The 17,874-nt window shown below is 48.3% G+C and overlaps 1 protein-coding gene across 6 annotated transcripts in view; it reads right to left on the bottom strand.

The window, feature by feature from the left end:
* The window catches only part of LOC144128672 (dachshund homolog 1-like), a 222,953-nt gene that overhangs the window by 169,746 nt on the left and 35,333 nt on the right, over nt 1-17,874 (bottom strand). For 3 of the 6 annotated variants that reach the window (XM_077662261.1, XM_077662259.1, XM_077662260.1), the window contains exon 2: nt 12,467-12,571. The exons of the other annotated variants lie outside the window; for them this stretch is intronic. In XM_077662261.1, the coding sequence (XP_077518387.1) occupies nt 12,467-12,571 (105 nt within the window). The remainder of the gene's footprint in view (nt 1-12,466; nt 12,572-17,874) is intronic. 6 annotated transcript variants of the gene reach the window in all.

The following is a 17,874-nucleotide window of genomic DNA, read 5'->3' as shown; positions in this document are numbered from 1 at the left end:
ATGCTCTCTTCTGCGCGCAGATAAATCATTTTTATAGTGCGTTTTTGACGCGTTATAAATTTAACACAAGTTTTAGGTTGGCATAGAAACTTTCACATCATTTCTTCGAGCTTTGCCGCGAGAAGAGCCGTATTCTTGTGGCTGAATACACGTTTCATGGCCAACAATAGCCAAGCCAAGCCAAGTCAAGTACGAAACCTCATCTTCCCAGCATTCCTGCCCCTCTCCATGGTGGGTAATGTGCAGCGCCGCCTGCTTTTCCTCTAGGCAATATTGAGAAACTCTCTACGGATTTCGTAAGCTCCGGTATGGACGCAGCAAATTATCGACATGCTCGTCTTTCGCATGCTAGGCCACTGCCATAAGCCATGCTTATCTCTTCATGCCGAAAGCAATATAACTACCGTTCTGTCGTCACTATGCGTGTCCCGCAACACTAGAAAAAGATGACCAAGGACCCAGAGGATTTCAGGGGGATTTCGATCTGGATCCTTTTAGGGTACATCACAGGCATTTAACTTTTGAGAAACAAACGAATTCTTTTTAGAATTCCGTGAACGAAAACTGAGCTCAATCGTCCTCTTCCTTGCTATATCAAAAGTAACCATCCAAAACAGTTTCGTCAAAACAGGGCGCAGAAAATCAGCGCAACCTGAGAAAGGGATCGCCTGCATGTCCCAACAACCCAGGCATGCATATTACATGTTGTTAATTTTACCTTCATCATATGAAAACCAGACAGGAGAATGTTACAACGTGCTACGTCTAGGCAGACTTCCCGCATACACAATATATATATATATATATATATATATATATATATATATATATATATATATATATATATATATATATATATATATATATATATATATATATATATATATATATATATATATATATATATATATATATATAGCCAGACATGCATCGCTAACAGTATTATTCTCCTATATTTATTTTCGCTCTCAACCATTCGCGTAGGGCGCAAAACGAGGTTAAGTGAAACGCACACAAGCAAGCTCGGCGTGCGTCGCGTCCCCCCCCCCCTCCCCCTTTATCGGCGCCCATCGAAATCACGTCCTCGCGAAGCCCTGCCGCTGCTGCACATCGCTGTTCTCTGGTGCGTCCCAAGAGCGAAGGCGAGTTATTGTTTTTCACCATTTGAAAGCTAACCACTGGAACGGCCCAATAAGGGCGCCAGCACAGACAGCGCCACCAGCGCCGCCGCTACTGCGGGCACACACGGGTCGCCTCAGCAACGCGGCGCGCATTGTTGAGCGAGGAGTGTAATCACCGAGGAGCCCCTCCTGGCTGCTTGTCGGAGTACGTGCGCGAGCTTTCGCGTGAAGAAGCGGAGCCGGCGTCAACACGAGCATGACTGCAGTTATCGCGAAAACGCATCCGAAACAATACATCTTGTGCCGCTGGGCGGAGGACGAGACACGGCGTGAGATGCGCTGCGAACCCGGATCACGCACAGAGGGCTGATTTGTTTGCTTCTCTTTTTCGTAAACAAACACGGGCGGTCCACCATTTATCCTCGGTGACTGGCGCGTGTGACAGAGTGTCCAGGGGTTATTACATGCACGCTGTCTAGGAGACAGCGTCTCATCCAGGAATGGCTGGACGGGTTCCGAGAGAGGCTGCTCACGGAGAGCACCGGCCTGAAGCTCTAGTATAGGCTTCCGGGCTTCGCTGACAGGTTGAAGAAATGTCAGTGACTTTGCGCTCGGTAGAACAGTGGACATCATTTGTAGGAAGGGGCAGAAGGGCACCATTTCGACGAGGGGGCAACCGCTCCAAGGAACACTACAAGGCGCAATTGCGGGCTATATAGCTGATATGTCATGGCTGCAACGCGCAGCTCAAACGGGACGACAAAACTAACATGCGTGGCATGTGTCCAAAACGACTTTCTTGTCCTCGTCTTCTTGGCGCTATGCGTGACAATCTCTTAAACGCCTCTGCGAATTATACCGCGAGTTCAGAACGCTTGAGTGGTTTACAGAGACTGGGCCGATCAAAAATTTTAGATGAAGGAGAGAAGGTTGGAATGTGCTCACACACATGGACAAAATAGTACGCTGTTTTGTCAAAGACGTTTTCAAGAAACAGCACTTCGTTGATTTCGGCATAGCTTGGTTACCTTTGTCCCACCAAACCCATTCGTGGTAGTGTATTTCACTCAACATGTTCTGCAATTTTTAAAAATAGGAGTTTTGAGTTAGAAGATAGCTTTCTTAGACGTAGCATTGTAAGCGGTGTAGAGCCTCAGAATTGCAGTTAAGACGGTGTAACTATTAGGTTAATTTGACTAACTAGTAGGTCAGTTCGGCTACTTCGACGAGTTACGTGCACTGGAGTGGTCACTGACTCAAAGCTTTGCTAAAGCGCATGTAAAGCGATGTAGCCAAAATTTGTTGGGCCGCAGCGCCGAGAGTAACTGCGTTTTCTAAATTCTAGCAATTAATATGGATATTACCTAAGGTGGGCTACACGCCTCTCAATATAAACACGAAGACTAACAGTGATAGGTTAAAGTTAACAACTCAATATTAGTTAACCACCCAACTTGTCAGCACGTCTTCGCTGTGTTCTAATGCGCTACACCGCTGACAGCGCTATTCCGAAAACAGCAGTCTTCTATCTATAAAAGCCGATCCATAGAGTATTACAGAAGGTTGGGCGAGTCTGTGATTCGTCTTTAAAACTTTGCACCAACTTAAAGTGCGAAAACACAGAAGAACCAGCGGTTGTCCTTTGCGCGTCTTCTGTCTGTTCGTCCTTGACGCTGCAACTGCATGAAGCGATGATGCTATAGTGACGCGAAGTAGGTATAAGATGGCGACGGTATACACCCGCACGAAGCGACGAGACCGGGCGATCGTAGAGCAGCGCGTTTTCAGAGCTGCTTTGTTGCCGGCGCCTCACCAGTCAGCCGCCTCCCGTAATCAAGCAAGTATATAACCGTGCTAGTACCCCATTGCTAAGACCAAACAGCATAAATTGCGATAAAAACACTGATTAAAATCCCTCTGGTAATACATTGCATTTCAATGGCACACAGCGCAGTGGTGCCAAACTACATTCTGCGTTGCTGAGACTTGCAAAAATTGACGTTTCTCTTCCACACCTTTCCATAATCATTAACCATATATACGCCACAACAGCCTTTCTTATTCTATTTTCCTAACAAGCTTTCAGTGAACTATTTCGAAGCATGGCTCAGATGCGTAGCGCGCGTCGGCAGCTTCGTCGCTGAAACCGCGGCTAGAATAATAAACTTCGCTCGAAAAATATCTAAAGCGAAAGTTACGTGTGTCCGCCAAAGCCTTCTGTTATTGGCTAGTCTCACGAGCTGTTTCCGGTCGTTGAGCGAATTTTTCGGAAAAACCCAGAAACTGAGCGACGTGAGAGACAGTGGTTCCGCAGCCCTAAGCGCATCGCGCGATGCCATCTCGCGGAAAATCGCCACGAATTATCGCCGCATGCTGTTAGCGCTTAAGGAAAAAATAAATAAATAAAAGAAACTGCTTTCAGTTTCAGCTTCTACAGCGTATGCGACATGCTAACGAAGCTCGTGGTTCTGCTGCCAATTTCAACCTGGATACTTGGATGCGTATGAGCATGCGCACTGCGGTATACAGTTAACACCTCAATTATCGAAGCGTGCATTTCCGCTGGCACTCAGCTTCTGCGTATTGCTCAACGCAATTAAATCCAAAGAGCGGCTTCATTAGCGATGCCATCACCAGGAAGCGCGCAGAACTCACGTCCCCGCGCCGAGTAGATAAACCCGAGTCACGAACCTAGCTGTCCGGTTCTGTATCTGCGGTCCGAATCAGCGGCGTGGTCCTGTTGTTCGCGGGCCCGAGTTGGGCGACACGAGAGGGGCACGCGGTGGCCTCTCTCCAATTATTCTCTTTTTCTTCCTTTTTTTTTTGTTTCCTTTTACCCACGGGCTCTCGCCCAGAAACCGTTTCCGTCTAATTGTTATTTGCCCCGGTGCCAAAGAGCGCGTCATGGACGAGGCGGCAGCAGCAACGGAAGAGTGCTTCTTGTGGGCGGAAACGGACTAATCGGACAAATGGACCCGGCGGTTCAACGTACGTTCCGAGCCCAAATACGAACGCAGGATGAGTCGACCGACCACTGCATCGACCGACGCGAGGCTTTCTTTTTTTACTTTACCTCGTATTTAGCCGCGGCATTGCGCGTACCAGGGGGAGCTGCAACAGATTCTGTCACCACGCCACGTATACGGTGTCAGTCTAAAACATACTGGAGTGCTGATTGAGCTAATACCTCCGTTTCTGTACGAATCTTTGACTTGAAAGGCAGCACGCATGAAGACAGAAAATTCTCAGGAGGTACGGCAGGGCGGGGAATATGTATGTAAGTCTGGAAGGAGAGGTTAAGGTTACATGTTTAATTTATAAGGTTTTAGCAGTTACTACTTTTATATAGAAAGCAGTGAGGAGTTCTCAGCAAGATCACGTCACCCTTAGGCGTCTCGCAGCCCCACTGAACATTTGCACGACTTTTCTTTTCAACATCAATTCAAGAAACGGTTCGCGCTCGTTGCATATTAAAAAAAATAATTCTGAGGGCACTTAAGTCTGCTTTCGTGGAGGAATGCGAAAGCATGTGTTACCATGGCAGCCGCGTAAGTTCGCCGCCGCCACATTTACAGTCATTTTTTTCATTTTTCCTTAATTAATCACATTAATTGATCACATTTACTGTGATTACATCCTCTTTTCACCTCACACATTCTATTTTCTCAAATTTGGCACCATTGCTGATTCCCCGTCCATCTGCTATGTTAACGTCCAGCCTATTCAGCCATTCGACGGCTTTTGTTTCTAATTAACCAACTTATTAGTCTACGTCAATCACACTTTTTGTTCGATTAATTATCACTAATCAAACACATTTCAATCCATTTCAAACTTTACTTTCACTTATTTGCCTATTTTTCCACTATCTTTCCGTCCACGTTTGTTTTCAAGTCCACTCACTATATCGAGGGACACCGCTATTTCGACGGTTTCTCGGCATTTTTGGCTCTAATTAACTAATCAACTTACTGACACCAAATCTTATCGTACATCATTCTCACATCTTCCTTTATCGATTACAATCATTCCTTTGATCCTAACTCTTCTGAGAACGACACAATAGCTGACGACATGTTTTGCGGACTCACATTCGCCGACATAGCGAAGTAATGCTTTCGCATTAATAAACAAGGGGATCGGCATTGTGAGAACGACTGCTTGTTACTATTGTTTCGGTGGAGGTCTCACAGGGAAAGAAGGTATACTGTTTTATGACAGACATACTCAATTCATATATTGTTTGAGGCCTTTTACATGCAAATGTGGGGCAGTGCGTGCCCAAGAATCGCGGCCTCATCATCTGGCAAATCTTTCCGGAAGGTGCGGTCATATGTGTTTTTCTTTTCTTGCTTTTGGTCGTCCACTGCTCAAGTAGCACTTCCTGCGGAGTTGAAACAGTTAAAATTTATTGGAAATACAGGGAATTCGTTGGTCCTCCGTGACGAAATACCCTTCCTCTAAACATGTTTATCCGTATAGCGACACGCAACGAAAACTGCGCACGTCCGCCATCCTTCCATTTCCAAGCTTCTCGTTTAGTGTGCTGCGTGCGTTAAGTATGTGCACGCACGCAACGCACGCACACACACACACTCTCTCTCACACACACACACTCACACACACACACACGCACACACGCACGCGCACACACACACACACACACACACACACACACACACACACACACACACACACACACACACACACACACACACACACACACACACACACACACACACACACACACACACACGCACGCACGCACGCAGCGGTGGCCTAGTCGTTTGAGCATTACCCTTGCATGCGGGATCGAGGTGCGGGGTTCGATCCCCAGTGCCGCCGGGCACCCACCGGTGATACAATGGGTACAAGCTTTCCCCTGGTCTGGTGCTCGGCTGCTATAGGGTTAAATGCTTGAAAATGGGTCTTTTACACCACCTTGAGTATTCCAAAATACTTTGTGTCATGGGCTCTTTGGCCATAGGTGCCCTTGCACCATAAAAATTCATGATCATCATCATCATCATCATCATCATCATCATCATCTCTCTCTCTCACACACACACACACACACACACACACACACACACACACACACACACACACACACACACACACACACACACACACACACACACACACACACACACACACACACACACACACACACACACACACACACACACACACACACACATTCTCTCAAACTCACTCACACACACTCAGACCCTCAAAGAAGTAAATTTTAGAGGGCATGACAAGCATGCAAGCATTCCGCAACGTTACAAAGCGTTCAGCGTAATGCATGCTATGAATAAACGGGGTGCTGGTTCGCAACCATAATAATAATAATAACTGGTTTTTGGGGAAAGGAAATGGCACAGTATCTGTCTCATATATCGTTGAAAACCTGAACCGCACCGTAAGGGAAGGGATAAGGGAGGGAGTGAAAGAAAAACGAGGTGCCGTAGTGGAGGGCTCCGGAATAATTCCGACCACCTGGGGATCTTTAACGTTCACTGACATCGCACAGCACACGGGCGCCTTAGCGTTTTTCCTCCATAAAAACGCAGCCGCCGCGGTCGGGTTCGAACCCGGGAACTCCGGATCAGTAGTCGAGCGCCCTAACCACTGAGCCACCGCGACGGGTGGTTCGAAAAAAAGATTTTTGCGGTGCCTCGCTACAAAACTGGAATTTGTTTCATGCTGCTAACACGGTATGCATGCCACCCCCACCCCCTATCCCCCACCCAGCCCCAAGTTTCCAAATCTTCAGTGAGCTGGTTTGCGTAGCAGCGAAGAAATTGTTTTTCTCCGCACAGTCACATCTCGTAAATTTCCGCCCTTGAATACGTCATAGAGCACACTGCAACGGTAAACAGCACACGATTCGACCAAGTTGGGATATCTCTCTTTATACAAATGCCTGCAGCCTGCGAGCTGGCTGTCTGCAGCACTTCAATGCACGCAGAGTCTTGTGCTTAAATACGCTAAAAGGCAAGTAGATTCGACCAGCATTAAAGAAAAGAATAATAAATGCAACAAGTAATTGTATCCAGCCACTAATCTCGGTTCACTTGGTCCCTGCTAAGTAGAGCATGACACAAGGTAAAAAGTAAAAATTCAGTAATAAGACACAGCAAGAAAGGGCGACGAAGAATTGGGACAACGTTTAAGAACAACCGCACGTCGCTCGAAGGGCATAAATCTAAGGAAATGAATGCTTTTGAAATGAAGGAAATGAACGCCTGCTACAATCCACAGCAGGCAGAGGAAAAGCGATGAATCAAAACAAGGAAAACGGACGCGAACACCGGGCGGGCAGATTAAGAACTAGCAAATGGCATCCAGCATTTGCATCCGACTGAGGTGCCGGTAACGCAGAGCGACCGGAAGTTAACCGCCACTGGGTGCTGCAGATCGCTGCATCCATGCCATCAAAGTTCATCACAGGGCGCCGGTGGGAGTATACGTGCCTATATACCCCACCAATGTGCATATAAGATGCTATATATACGCTCGCATAACCTGCGGCGGGCAGACACGACACGCGTGTATCGACTGCACACAGCGAAGAGAGCCGTGCAAATGGGCAGTGCTCGCTATGCTCAGGCAGTGCACAACGGCTGCCGGATAGTATTTCACGCGGCTTCTCAGAGCGTGCACGAGGCTTTCTTATCGTCTTCCTGTGGGGTCCTCCACTGCAGTGCTGGGCACACGTTGGCGCATGCCTGCTAAATGCACACGGCGCGAGCCGCAATAAATTTGCAGCCCCAACTGCTCGCGGCGTGTCTGTGTGTACGTTACCTGGTCGCTGGTTGCAAGGCGCACTCTCGAATCTCGCAATTACATCCGGGGAGCCGTCCCGCGAGCGGCATTCGATACGAGGCAACACCCAACGCCGTATACGTAAGTGCCCGTGTCCGCCTGCAGAGCCCGCGCAATCGGCACGCCTGCGGCGATGTCTCCGGGTCGGGAAGCTTGTGCTCTCGCACGTGGTACAGTTATGGCGTCGGTGCAAGCTCCACCCAGCCAACAAGTCCGCTGGTGAAATTCTCAGGTGTTGTCGTCCAACTAATTCTCGTCCCGTACACTGACTGATTCGACGGCACCTCTTCTAACCCCGCACAAATGGACAGTTTGATGGCGGCATCCAGAACAAGCGGTTGTCGGCTAACCTTGTTCCTTTAGGGTGCTTAGGCAGACCTCCTTAACGCATTATTAAACGATGGAATCATGGATGCAGGATGTTCCGCCACTGCTGGATTTCTTCAGTATAACTGGTTACTGGCATCATCACATTAAAGATTACCTGCAGTCGCCCCGAAGCTAAAGAAGTCTGCCACGGTACACAAAAGTACAAGCAAAACGTACAGTCGCGACGAAAAAAAAAGGTTAGCACTATATAACGTGACACCGCAGCAGACTACAAGCACAACAGCCACTGTTCATATTTTCTTTCTTTCTTTCTTTCTTTCTTTCTTTCTTTCTTTCTTTCTTTCTTTCTTTCTTTCTTTCTTTCTTTCTTTCTTTCTTTCTTTCTTTCTTTCTTTCTTTCTTTCTATTTATTTCTCTTTCGTGCTTTCTTCCTTTCTTTATTTCTTTTTTTCTTGTACAACACGTTTCCGGTACTTTGCGCAGGTGGACACAAAGTGTTTCAACACGTTCACTCGCAAAAAGGCTCGTCGTGAGCTCTTTGTTACAAATTCACCACTCTGCAAAAGCGTATTGATTTCAGTCCGGACCTCTGTTTTCCCCGTATTTAGTCCCGTCTTCGCTTTTTTTTCACGCCAAGTAAACGCGTCTTAAACAGCCCGAGAATCCGGCAGTGAGCATAACGACGCAGTCGGCTCAATCTCGCTTTCCAGTTTGACATTAAAGCGTACAGAGCGTGCGCTCTCTCAACAAAAAAAAAAAAAAAGAAGAAATCGCAGCAGCGACAAAGGCACGCGTCGAAAGATCGCGGATCTCTCGCAGCAGCCGTGTTCAGCCGCATGCACAGCCTTCCCCTTGGAGCATTCAGGTGGGGCGTGGAAGGCATGTGCGTGTTCGCCCTCGGGGCTCGCCGGCCTCGCTCCCCCGGAGGAACGGTCGGACGGGTCAAAACGATCTCGACCGGAACGCCCACTGATAAATGGACGCCGCCACAGCCGCCGCCGGGGGAGGAGAAGAAGCTAATCGCGGAGACACAATTGGAAAGTGGGCGAAGAAGGACTCGGCCGGGACGGATGCTGGCTCGCACTGTGCGGCCTGCAGAGGGGGAACAGGTGGTCGCTTGCTCCAATTCTCTCGTTCCTTACCCTAGGCTCTGTGCGACTTCATTTCTTGTTCGTACTCGTGGCGACGCGATAATTGAGAGAGTACAGGTCGGAGTCTCCGTGACTGGGCAAAGCGGTGTAGGAACTCCAACTGTCCTGCTCGAGTAGAGTGATATATTGGAGAGATTTCGTATGGACAGCTGAAGCGCGGACACCAGGTGGTGCTTTTAGCGTGTGCTATCAGCGCCCATAGGTGTCGCTGCTTTGGTCGCACTCACGCTTAACTACATATGAAGGAAGCCAACAGCCACAGAAACGAAGGTGCTTAGGGGAATGTTTCTATTTTTTGTCTGTTTATCAATCGAAGATTAACAGTGTAATTATTTTATTGCTAAAAAAAACAGTTGATTAGAAAGCAGTAGAAAAACAACCACCTGCCGCTGGTGCTATCCGAACCCACGACCTCCGAATTTCGCTTCCGGTGCTCTACCAACTGAGCAACGGTGATCGCTGTGATATGAATTATCTAGGAATGTACGATGTCAAAAGAGCGGCAGCCATCATGAGAAAAGGCACAATAATTCTCGAAACGAGCGCTGGCAAGGAGCGCACAAATTTACAGATGGCGAAAGTAGGACTGCATGTTGAAGCCACTCTCCGGTAGGGCAATAAGCGCAGCAGTGGTCGCGCCTCCAGCCTTGGGGCTGTAGGCTTCCGGTATCAAAACACATATTTTAGTTATCTCTCCATGCTGTTCAGTGCACCTCGCGTGGCCAAGGTGAATCAACGTTAGACAAATTTAATCTGACCTTTATTTATATGGCGTATCAAAAGCCCGAGGAAAAAAAAAACAAGAAAGGTGGCCTGAATGCGTTTGTGACACGAAAAAAAATAATGCTTAGTCTCGCACGTTAACTGCCTTCTTTATTTCTTGACGCGGGTTCTGTCGTTGGGTTAATAACAAAAGGTGTTCATTTCAACTTGCTGAGGGTTATTTGATTTCCTTCTTGTATGGCGTTGGAATATGCCTGATTTCTATTTCTGGTCGCCGCCTTCCCGCTGGGCTTATAGGCAAATGGTTTGTTGCTGCGCAGTGTTTTGAACTAGCCGACGTTTCCTTATTGCTGCCCTATACATATAGCTGACAGCGGTGGCTAATGCAACTGTTCCACAGGCGGACAAAATGTTTCCAAAACCAAGAGCGTATGAAAAACTTCGAACACGCTATGTGATACGAGGGAAGTAGAGGAAGAGGCGCGTTGGCGTAAGTTTAGGCACTGTGTAGGCAATCAAGTTCATGTCACCACCACAGTATACGAAAAGAAACGTTAGAACACGAGCGACGGAGAAAAAGCTAATTATATGGACGCATCTGTGCAAAAAATCTACACGGTTAATGGCCGGAAGAGCATATGTGATGTGCCGCTGAGCCCGCAATTCTTTCATTAACGGCGTCTAGTTCTATACCTGTGTGCGGTTAATGGCAGGAAGAGCATATGTGTGTGCTATACTTGTGTGCGGAAAGGAATTAGGAGAGAGCGTGTAGTACTTTGCGCACATAACTCAGAAGCGCACACGCACGCACCCACGCGCGCTTCGGGACCGGTTTTTTTTTTTTTCTTTTCACAATATCTTGATGTCGTAAAGTGGTATTGGAGCCGGGGCAGCGTAGTGCAGGATGAAGATTAAAACGAAAAAGACGAGTTTCAGTCAACATGTTGTTACTATAGTTGAAAACAATTTTATTAGCAGAAAAATGCAAGCTAATAACGTTAAAAAGCTATAAAAATGAACAAAAGAAACCATGCTACATGACGTTGAGCATTAACAAATCTCTCGAAAAGACACATCTCCGATATATGCGAGATCTTAAACTGGCTGTGTAGAGGTGATTAGGATCGAGAGTTCAATATGTATTATTGGGCATAATAACTACATATTCAGGGTATTTAGCATATGCTATCTAAATATGGCAGCGCATGCACTCGTGCAAATATGACAGGCGTGTTTTGTTCCAAGTATAATATAAGCATATTTGCCTCTTGAGTCGCAACATATTTCTAAGAAAGTGAGAGTGAGAAAAAGATTGCTTCGAGAGTCTGGTTTGGCTTGGTTTATGGGGGTTTAACGTCCCAAAGCGGCTCAGGCTATGAGGGACGCCGTAGTGAAAGGCTCCGGAAATTTCCACCACCTGGGGTTCTTTACCGTGCACTGACATCGCACAGAACACGGGCCTCTAGAATTTCGCCTCCATCGAAATTCGACCGCCGCGGCCGAGATCGAACCCGCGTCTTTCGGGCCGGCAGCCGAACGCCATAACCACTCAGCCAGTGGCTCTTCGAGAGTCTTACAAGTATATGTAGTGTTGTATGCATGCTGGCTATCTCACTTATCTAGGTACATATACATAACAAATATCATCCGTGTGATATCAATCAATCGACGAACTGCTTTCCCATCGTAAGGTGTGTTAATTTCGGAATAAGGAATTTATAAATATAAATGTGTAACTTCCGGCGTTACAACATAATGTAACAGGTCCAGAATTATCAAGGCCTTTCCATGCTCTCTTATGTATGCTAAATGTTCAGTAAGCTCAGTATTCCACAACATTTGGCACACCATATAGCAGCATAATGGGGCACCCTGGTCACAACCATCGACAGCGATACCAGTGGGCGCACTCAAACGACATGCGTGTTAGAGTAATATATCGATTTCGGTCCATATACTGCCGCGAGACTTTGTAATTATTGTCCGTTCGTGCTTAAAGCCGCGGTCACGCGGCTTCATCATTTTGCTGGTAACGCGAGATGCGATCAACCTTATTTGGAATGATTGTAGTCCTCCTTGGAACTTTGCATTAGCCCTTTCCGACCGATCCACAAAATACTCGCCCGAACTCGACCACACACCCACCATCGACGTCAACCCAGCACTGCAGCGAAACAGACAGGAACAGGCAGATTTCTTGGAAATTACAAGGAGTGTTTTTCCACGTCATCGAAGGTCCGACAACCACCGGTTGTCAAACACCACATCATGACCGACGAACACACCCAACCTCTCTGCCAAAGCCCCTACCGTGTGTCGCGGTGAGAACGCCAAGGCATCCGGGGCCAAGAGGAAGAAATGTTTCGCGACGACGTCATCCAGCCGTCGAAGAGCTCCTGGGAGGCACCGGTTGTTCTGCCGAGAAAGAAAGACGATATACTTCGGGTCGGCTTCGATCACCGTTGACTGAACGACATTACGAAGGAAGATGTGTACCCCCTTCCACACAGCGACAACACACTGGACCGACCGGCTATGCAACGCCAAGTATCTCTCTTCGATGGACCTCAAGAGCGGTTCCTGACAAACTGAGGTCGATGGAAGAGATCGAGAGAAGACCGCATTCATTAGGCCGGATGAATGCCGGATGGATAGATGAATGAATGAAGGTTTCGGAAAGTGCTGGAGGAAATCAAGTCGTCAGGCCTAAGGTTGAAGCCAGAGATGTGCCAGTGAGGACACATTACGCCCAGATCTTCAGAAAGCAGTTGCTATCACGCAGTTTCCACATCCGACCGATATGAAAGCTGTTGCGCATATTACCGACAGCTTATCGAGAGATTTTCGCGCATCGCCGAACCCTTGAAGGGACTAACGAAAGTAGACGTGCAATTCACATCGGAAGCTGTATATGCAACCTGAAGCCTTCAGAGAACTTCAGCACCAATCAGGCTCTTCCGGACCTCGGTCATTTCGATGAAGACGCAGAGAGATCAGCACTGATGCAAGCATGGTTTCTGCAGCCAATCCAGCCACCAACTAGATCTTTCCAGCAGATCGGTATGCACCCACCTGGCCCCTCCCTAACGGCGACATCCGGCAAAAAGTGGATAATAGCAATCGATTGCTTGACCCGTTAGGAAGAAGCGAAAACCCTGCCCTGTCGTAGAGCCGTAGAAGTCACCAAATTCTTCGTCAAAAACATCCTCCTTCGCCACGGTGCCAACGAAGCGCTCATCACGGATAAGGAAACGACGTTTACAGCTGACTTTACCCAATAAATCCTGCAGTACAGCGAGACGAACCGCCGGAAGACGACAGCGTACCACCCACAAACGACTGGGCTAACGAAGCGCTTAAACAAGAACGATTGCGGACATGCTCTCCATGTATGTCGACACTGAACGCAAGACCTGGGATGCCATCCCCACTACGTCGTCGTCGTTTAAAACACTAATGAGCTCATCCGTGGCAGGGAAACTAGGACCCTTCAGCGCGCAGGAAACGGTTCGCACGGCTACGGATTAAAGACTAACAGCGTACCGACGCCCGACGCTACAATCCAGGCCGACGCCACATGGAATGTAAGCCAGGTAACCATGTGCGAGTGTGGACGCCAATTCGTCACCGCGGACTAAGCGAAAGGCCTTCACGCCGCTGCATCGGCCCATGCAAGATCGGTCGTCGAATCGGATACCTTGACTATAAAATCGTCCTCGCGATGGAGTGACAGAATCTCAGCAGCGCAGGACAAGCCCAGATGTTCTACACGTCGTGCGCCAGAAGCCCCAAAATGCGCGTTATTGGACGCTTTGTGTTTGCATTATCAGTGTTTATTTTTGTCGACCCTTTTCGTTGTAAAGCATCGAGGCCGATGCTTCTTAAGAGGGGAGTAACGCCGCGGAGCTTCATAATGTGCTGTTCAAGCGGCGACATCCGACAGTCGGCGGGAACTCGATTTCATCTATTTATTTGTTAGAGAAGACGCGACCAGACTTATCTGGAATGATCGCAACCACGCACAACCGCTTGTACGTTGTTCGAGATTGTTGTTGGTGCCTTCCGCGCTTCATATCGAAAGTTCTTCGTTAGCTTTAAGTTGAGTGCGACTGTGAGCGGCGGACGGTCCCATCGTCGATCGCCGAGCACACTTGCTGCTATCGAGATCGCCGAGTTGTTCAGTTCTTTATGGGGCGCAGGCTAGCCCAATAAAGAGTTTCTTTTCAAATACTCCAGCTGTCTTCTTGCTGCCCGACTGCTGCCGTCACGACGGAACAATGTTTTTTGTGCTTCCGGATTATTTCGTAGTGCCCCAAAACTTATATATGGGTTAGAAAACATTTTGTTCACACCTTTTCCGACGTCCCGTGTTCTTTTTTCCTGTCGTCCCTACTTCATTTTCCACCACGGATTGAGCGTACTCCTCCTTATTAAAATTGAGGGCTCTATTTTCTGATAGCTATATTGAGTGCGACAGTTACCCCCAGTGGCATCACAAATGAAACGCCACCAGTCCTGATGTTCATGCACCACCTGTAACTGTCTTTGAAGTATCGCAGTGCCATTGTCAGCTGCTTCTTTCACTTCCGTCAAAACGAGAGTAGAAAAAGTCTTGTGTACAAGCTTGTCTGTGTAGAAGGCTTCGCCGCAACCAGACAGTGGTAAAGACTGTCACTTGATTAGCTTTCATCACTAAAGATCATCCTCCCCGAGGATATCAAGACTGCCTGACCGAAAAGAATGCTCCCATTCCGGATTCATTTTGCCCACCAAGGAGAGGTACAGCTATATCACTGTGAGACAACTATGAACTCTGTGAGCTGTTTTTCTTAATATTTTTCTTTCCATACCATCCCATAGGCCCCGACTCCGTCGCTGCTCTTTACCGACAAGGACGAGCCGCAATTACTTGGAAAGCCTGAAATGGCGTGAAGTAGTCCCAGGCTACTGGACAAGGCGGCGCCTCAAGGGGCTGTGAAGCAACCAATTCAGCCGCCTGGGTACGGATGAGCCGCAGTTAGCTGAGAGTCGGAAGACGTCGGAAATGCAATTCCTTCCGGCCACTCGCATCCACTGCTATTACCGCAAGGAGTGAGAATAGCCGCTCAAGACCGAAAAATACTCCGAGAAGAATAGGAGAGGTGTAAATCTCGAGCTTCCCTCTATTGTTCCAGCAGCGATATCGCGACAGGCGCTCAGACTCGCCCACACATTAAAACGTCAAAATTAAAACGCCGAAAAGCATCGCAAGTGCCGCGGACTGCACAAGGAACCCTCCCTTGTTTTCGTTGGGTCTCTTTTTTTCTTCTTTTTCTTCCTGAATCATGCGTACGACCAGAGTGCGAGCAAACGCGCAGCTAAACAAAGAGAGAGAAAACTGGCCAGACCATGAGCGCGCACAATCATTAATCAGTTTCCCAAAGACAACTCGTTCCGGCGTATATAGCAGCCTAATGAACTCAGCGCGTGCAAAGAGAGGCCGCGGCGGCAGGTGAAGTCCTCCAGCACACACGCACAAACACATGCACACACACGGTCACGAAAAGCCACAAGGAAACGAAGACGAACGAAAAAAAAAAAAGAGTCGAAGGCGTGCATCAACAAGGAAACTGTGCGGAGGAAAGAAATGGAAAGGGAAAGAGAGAGGGAGAGAGGGGAAAGGTGCAACAGCGCGGGTGGGTGTAAACCTGGCACCGAGGCGCCAACATGCTTAATTCCCCCCTTCCCGTGGCCGCGCAAACGCGTTCTATTACGCACCTGAAGGAGAAACACTCGGACACCGTCGCGGCCGCCGCCCGCAAACGCTCAGGCATTCGTCTTGCGAACGCAATTTCTCCGGAGAAAGAATCTATTAGTTTCTTCCTCCTCTACTCACCCCCCCCCCCCTCTCTTTCCTTCTTCTCCCTTTGTCTTTACCCTCCTCCTGTCTTCTTGCCGCGGTGTAGCGAGCCTTCGCCGTGGTTTGGGAGGCATAACGAAGTGTTCGCCGAGAAACAGCTGCTAAGTGTGCGTAGTGCGTGAGCAAAGCCATTCCGTAGACGCTTGGCTTGGTAGGTGCTGTTTGCTACCCGACGCCGCGAAATTGCGGATATCTAAAGCGTGTATGGCCAGAACGAACACTTTAGGTTCCACTAGGGGCGCTGAAGTTGCCTTCGTCGATATTGAGCGTGATAGAGGCTGTAAAGTGAAACAAATAGCGTATGACAACGGAAACATGGCACTTAATTCACCGTAGTCATTTTTGGCACTAGCTCTAGCGAGTAAGCTCCAGATCTGTAACTTGCCGAATTTACTTCAGAATTACAGAGATTGCATATGCAGGGACTGCGCTGGTTTTTTTATACCTGCGATAAAATAGCTAACAACCCGACCGACGACATGTTTACATGTTGAGTTGAAGCAGACGTGTCGGCCTTCCTGTATAATAACCCTGAAGCCAGATTACATTTCGTCACACCGCCTACCAAGCTCTGGCTCCTGATATCATTAGTCTCCTGTCATTTGCTCAGGGAAAAGGCCACCGTATAGTGTTTCAGTGGATCCCTGGACACTGCGGACTCGATGGAAATGAGACCGCCGACGCTGAAGCAAGGAGCGCCTTCTGCAGTGCTTTGCGTACAGCTGTGCCGTTCTCTAGACCGGACACCATTTGTCTCCTTTCGGAATCAATGATGAGTGCGACGGCTAGGTACTGGGCCCTGCCAGACACTAGACACATACGCCTTAAACGGCTAGATCCGGCGATGACGTTTTCTGTTCCTCGCGGAATACCATACAATATTGCATGCGTAATCCATATATTACGGTTAAACGTTGCCTTCACGCGCAAATACTTGCACTTAATAGGACAAGCTGACTACTCGGACTGTACCACATGTCGCGTGCAAGAGACTATAGAACATGTTTTAGTGGTGTGTCCGGCATATACACGTGAAAGACTCATGCTTGCATCTGTTTTGAGGTCTATGGACACGAGGCCCCTCTCGGAGGATTTGATCCTCGGCGCTTGGCCAGATAGTTTGAAAACTGTACAGGCAACGCGAGCGCTCTCACGCTTTTTAAGCGACACGGACCTTGCCTCGCGTTTGTGATGTTAGAAAGTGTGCATTGTTTTATGTATTTTTTCATCTGCCTCCTCCCATCATCATCACCCCCCATCGTGACCCTCTTTTTTCTCCTCTTCCCGTTGCCAAGTGCAGAGTAGCAGGCCAGATATCTTTCAGGCCAACCTCTCTGCCTTTCAAGTCAATAAACCCTCTCTCTCTCTCTCTCTCTCTCTCTCTCTCTCTCTCTCTCTCTCTCTCTCTCTCTCTCTCTCTCTCTCTCTCTCTCTCTCTCTCTCTCTCTCTCTCTCTCTCTCTCATATTTCGGCAGACCAGATTATCGCCAAGCACTTGTAACCGCCCTCTTTGGTATGGACTGTAAGGTACACTTTCTGTGTTTTACTGCGAAAACAATACCAGTGTCACAACGAGAAAATGCCGGCGTCTGTCTGTCTATAGCCTCGCCGTCTATACCCACTGGAAACACCCCTCGCATACGCACCTTCCCCCTCCAGAGGCTACGTCCACTCTCCACACAACCATAGCCCCCAGAAGCGTCATCCACTAAACAAACATCAAACTCTACCCTCCAGAAGAGCCAGCCATCCCCAATCCACCTACCTCCACCTCCACAAGACCTTCACCCGCTAGATGCCCAAGCAGCTGCTTGGGCAT

Source organism: Amblyomma americanum, chromosome 4 (assembly GCF_052857255.1).
Source record: "Amblyomma americanum isolate KBUSLIRL-KWMA chromosome 4, ASM5285725v1, whole genome shotgun sequence".
In the NCBI taxonomy this organism is placed as follows: domain Eukaryota; kingdom Metazoa; phylum Arthropoda; class Arachnida; order Ixodida; family Ixodidae; genus Amblyomma; species Amblyomma americanum.
This window is presented reverse-complemented; position numbering and strand designations above follow the sequence as displayed.